The following is a 2,500-nucleotide window of genomic DNA, read 5'->3' on the forward strand; positions in this document are numbered from 1 at the left end:
CCTTCAGGTGGTCAAGTTGGTGTTTAAGATAATAAAACAGAGAGCTTTTTTGTAATAATTCAGTATAAACTGGTAGAATGTAAAAGTGACTTGAATATTCTATTCTGGATAATGTGACAGAAAAACATATAAGTAAAAATGAAAGAAAAAAAAAAAGCTGACAATATCATTCATTTGCTGAAAATCTTATGGGCTCACTTCACCTTTACAGGTGGATAATGAAGGTGAAGGGTGTTCGGACAAAACAAGACGTGCCTATCTCTGTAACGACCAGTGCTCCACAGAGGAATATTATGGGATACTAGATGTTACCATTCCATCAGAGATACTTGACATTTACTGATTGAGTGGCAGCTGAGAAATTGTCATGGGAACCTGGCTGCTGATGGTGATTCGTTGTCGGGTCTGGCATTGAAGCATTCCAGCGATGGCTCTTCTGAATCTACATAAGAGGCATAATTATTAGCATTAAACAATCGCAAATAGCTAACAATGTTCTCACAACCACTTACAAACATTTACGAGCAAGCCACCTAAGCATGCAGCATACACTAAAAGATCTTCTGTTTTACATCATTCACTAATATGCTTATTTAATGGATTTCATGGATTCCCAGCACAATAGTAATACAGTTAGAAAAGAACAGGACTACAATAGGTCACAAAAGCCTTACTTCTTATTGGCAATGACGTAAATGCACGGATTATAGAATGTGGAGGATTTGGCAAAGAGAGGGCCAATGATAGCCATAGGAGCTGGAATTTTTCGGGGATCACCGAATGACGCCCACAAACACACTATAGAGTACGGCGACCAGGCCACCAGGAACATCAGGATCATCACGATGGACATCTGTGCGAACATACAATAAAAACATGCACAGGTGCGCACACACACACACACACACACACACACACACACGTGTGCATGCACACACACACACACACACACACACACACACACACACACATGCATGGATATGAATATGAACATGAACCAAAAGCAAAACAGGCAGCCTGAAGGCACACAATGGAGCACAGTTTCCCAATACAGGACATGGAGCAAAACCCTTTTTTCTAATGAATGCAATTTCTAAGCATTGCATGGGTCTGTGGGTTCTTGCCTTAGTGACGTCCATCTGGTCAGACCAGTCCATGTTGATGTTGTCCAGACAGTTGCTGGCCTTGTATCTCTTCATGGTAACAGAGACGTGGTAGTAGCAATAGAACATGATGGAGAGAGGAATGATGAAGTTTATCAGGATCACACACATGGTGTAGGACACAAACGACCTGGGGATGAAGGACAGGTCATGCATACATGCGTTTCCAATGAATATGTTACACTCATACATTACACACATATGCTCTCTCTCTCTTTCTCTCTCTCTCTCTCGCTCTCTCACACACATACACACAAACACCAGACACCAAAAAAAAACGTAGAAAATCTAGAAAAAGAACCGCAATGCAAACAAAAAATCCTCATCAAAATCAACATGCTTAGTTGAGGAATGTTCTAGTCTCTCCCACTCCATTCTTGTTTGATAGCAAACACTACAGTACATGCCTGTTTACCTTCCTGGGTAATTGCTAGGCTGTGGTCAGTGTGACTTTGCTTAGCCAGGCACCTCCACTGCATCAATGTGACTGGGGAGATCTATTTCTACACTAGCCTACATTCTCTTCTATGGTCAAGTAAGGCCATGTGTTCAGTAGGAAAATTATGCTTACTTGACTACGAGTATTACAAACATTTTTGCTCCATATAATGCCATTGTAATGTCTTTCTTTCAAAGTTCTGCTTACATTGCTTTGCCAGTTTCTTCAATAACCAATTTCAATTGTTTGAAAACTGATCATCACTCATGCTCTCTTGTTCAGGTCAGTATATGCCCAAAGTATTCCATTAACATTTTCTTGTCAGAATGAGATTCTCTTTTGAATCTGTTTATGTACACAGGCTTACAAGAAAACTCTTTGCAGGTTTTGAGGTTAGGATGTTAGGATTTTATCATTTTTTCCCTTCTTCTTGGTATGTCTTGTTTATCGTGTATATACCACATGTTACTGCTATTTATCCTCTCTCTCTCTCTCTCTCTCTCACACACACACACACACACACACACACACACACACATAGTCTTACGCATCGTTCTTCCTCCAGTTGATAGTGCATGTGGCCCCGGTGGGATCAGGAGCGTATCCGGCCCAGCCCACAATTGGCATGGAGGACCAGAACACTGCATTCAGCCATGCGGCCAAGATCATCGTCCTGTACCAGCGCTTACTCAACTTTTGACCTGACAAAACACACACACACACACAAACACACAGAGAAAAAAAAAGAGAGAGAGAGAGAGAGTCATTGTCCTTGGTCTGAACTCTCATTCAAGGTAATGCATGCAGATTAAGAGAATGCTATTTAGATTATTTGCTAAAACAAGGCCGATGGATCCATTAGCAGTGATCACACTCAGGGCATATATATTCAAATATA

General features: G+C 41.0%; 1 protein-coding gene across 1 annotated transcript in view; it reads right to left on the minus strand.

Annotated features, from left to right (window-relative positions):
* rrh (retinal pigment epithelium-derived rhodopsin homolog) overlaps positions 1 to 2,500 on the minus strand; it is a 7,647-nt gene that overhangs the window by 1,329 nt on the left and 3,818 nt on the right. Inside the window, exons 5-8 of the mRNA XM_048228175.1 lie at positions 2,150 to 2,303; positions 1,125 to 1,293; positions 675 to 853; positions 1 to 442 (exon numbers count right to left, since the gene is read on the minus strand). The exon at positions 1 to 442 is cut by the window's left edge and continues 1,329 nt beyond it. Coding sequence (XP_048084132.1) covers positions 337 to 442; positions 675 to 853; positions 1,125 to 1,293; positions 2,150 to 2,303 — 608 coding nt within the window. The 3' untranslated portion in view covers positions 1 to 336. The remainder of the gene's footprint in view (positions 443 to 674; positions 854 to 1,124; positions 1,294 to 2,149; positions 2,304 to 2,500) is intronic.

This window comes from Alosa alosa, chromosome 19, assembly GCF_017589495.1.
Source record: "Alosa alosa isolate M-15738 ecotype Scorff River chromosome 19, AALO_Geno_1.1, whole genome shotgun sequence".
Taxonomy (NCBI): Eukaryota; Metazoa; Chordata; class Actinopteri; order Clupeiformes; family Clupeidae; genus Alosa; species Alosa alosa.